General features: G+C 38.7%; 1 protein-coding gene across 1 annotated transcript in view; it reads left to right on the forward strand.

The window, feature by feature from the left end:
• The window catches only part of LOC136840048 (axoneme-associated protein mst101(1)-like), a 6,248-nt gene extending 4,924 nt beyond the window's left edge, over positions 1–1,324 (forward strand). Inside the window, exon 2 of the mRNA XM_067106364.1 lies at positions 730–1,324. Coding sequence (XP_066962465.1) covers positions 730–1,324 — 595 coding nt within the window. The remainder of the gene's footprint in view (positions 1–729) is intronic.
• The last annotated feature ends 686 nt before the right edge of the window (positions 1,325–2,010 follow it).

A 2,010-nucleotide genomic window follows, 5' to 3' on the forward strand; every position in this document is an offset into this window, starting at 1 on the left:
AAGAAGAAGAAGAAGAAGAAGAAGAAGAAGAAGAAGATCCTCTTCTCTCTCTCTCTCTTCTCCAGCCAGTGGGATAAACAAGGAAGGGTGGAAAATAATGGAGCTTTGTTCTGAAGAGAATTCAGTTAGGCTGGAGAGGGAAGACGCAAGATGTCGAGACTTCGTGATTCGCAGACGAGTTCGAGGAATAACAGAAAACGGTGCCAAGATCTTCATTTATTCGCTCTTGCGTTAATTCATTTATGCGCTTGAGGAAGAGGCCAAGTTTATTTATTTACTTGGGAAGACACAAGATGTCTGTCTCTCGCTAGGGGCCGGCTACGGACGTATTGCAGATTGCAAACTGTTGCTGTTTTTTTTTTTTTCGAAGAGAGTGCAAATGTGTTCAAGGAATAACGCTTGAATGGTGCCAAGATCTTTTTTTTTTTATTTGCTTATTTATTTATCTTGAGGAAAGACACAAGACTTCAGACTAGCGAGAGGGGACAAAGACCTATCGCAGATTGCAAACTTTCGACGAAAGCTGTTGGAGAAGAAAGCTGCTAGAGAAGAAAAGCTGCTGGAAAGAGAGCTGCTGGAAAAGAAAGCTGCTGGAAAAAGCTGCTTGAGAAGAAAGTTGCTGGAGAAGAAAGCTGCTTGAGAAGAAAGCTGCTGGAAAAGTTGAGAAGAGCTGCTGGAAAGAAAGCTGCTGGAAAAGAAAGCTGCTTGAGAAGAAAGTTGCTGGAGAAGAAAGCTGCTTGAAAAGAAAGCTGCTGGAGAAAAGCTGCTGAAAAAAGCTGCTGGAGAAGAAAGCTGCTGGAGAAAGAAGCTGCTGGAAAATAAAGCTGCTGGAGAAGAAATCTTCAAGGGAAGAAAGCTGCTGGAGAAGAAAGCTGATGGAAAAGAAAGCTGCTGGAGAAGAAAGCTGACGGAAAAGAAAGCTGATGGAAAAGAAAGCTGCTGGAGAAGAAAGCTGACGGAAAAGAAAGCTGCTGAAGAAGAAAGCTGCCGGGGACAAAATCTGCTGGAAAAGAAAGCTGCTGGAGAAGCTGCTGAAGAAGAAAACTGCTGGAGAAAAAATCTGCTGGAGAAGAAAGCTGCTGGAGAAAAAATCTGCTGGAAAAGAAAGCTGAAAGCTGTTGGAAAAGAAAGCTGCTGGAGGAAGAAAGCTGATGGAAAAGAAAGCTGCTGGAGAAGAAAGCTGCTGGAGAAGCTGCTGAAGAAGAAAACTGAGAAAAATCTGCTGAGAAGAAAAGCTGCAAGAAAGCTGATGGAAAAGAAAGCTGTTGGAAAAGCTGCTGGAAAAGAAAGCTGCTTGAAGAAAACTGTTGGAGGAAGCTGCTGAGAAGAAAGCTGGTGTCCCAGGACAGTGGAAACGACAAAGTGAAATAAATAAATAAATGAAAAAATAAACGCCCCATATATTCTTCAGCGCTCTCTAAGCAACGACAAGAAAATTCTATTTATATGATAATGGCCGCAGTTGTCAGTGAAGTTCCATGGTATTATTTGCTTTCTCTCGCTTCGTAGTGAAAAGGAAAGAAATTTCCCGGCTCTATTTAATTGAAAGGCGTCATCTACTGACATTTCTTCTTAAAGTATATATATATATATATATATATATATATATATATATATATATATATATATATATATATATATATATATATATATATATATATATATGATTCAATGAAGTATAATTATGAGAGAGGTGCGAGGGTGTTAAAGTTAACTGATAACGTGAGAGAGAGAGTTGAGACCTGTGGTGGTTTGGTCATGAGGTGAGAATCGGTGAATAAGAGGAGTGGCGATGGCATGGTTGGAACCTGTCCATTAAGTGACCTAACTTCCCCTAAGCTAACTTAGCTGCCGATATAAACTGGCCAATTATGTTTCCTAAGTAAACGAATTTATTTATCCATGGCTGATAACACGTGCATATATATATATATATATATATATATATATATATATATATTCAGTAAATATATATATATAATATATATATATATATATATATATATAGTG

This window comes from Macrobrachium rosenbergii, chromosome 1 (assembly GCF_040412425.1).
Source record: "Macrobrachium rosenbergii isolate ZJJX-2024 chromosome 1, ASM4041242v1, whole genome shotgun sequence".
Classification (NCBI taxonomy): domain Eukaryota; kingdom Metazoa; phylum Arthropoda; class Malacostraca; order Decapoda; family Palaemonidae; genus Macrobrachium; species Macrobrachium rosenbergii.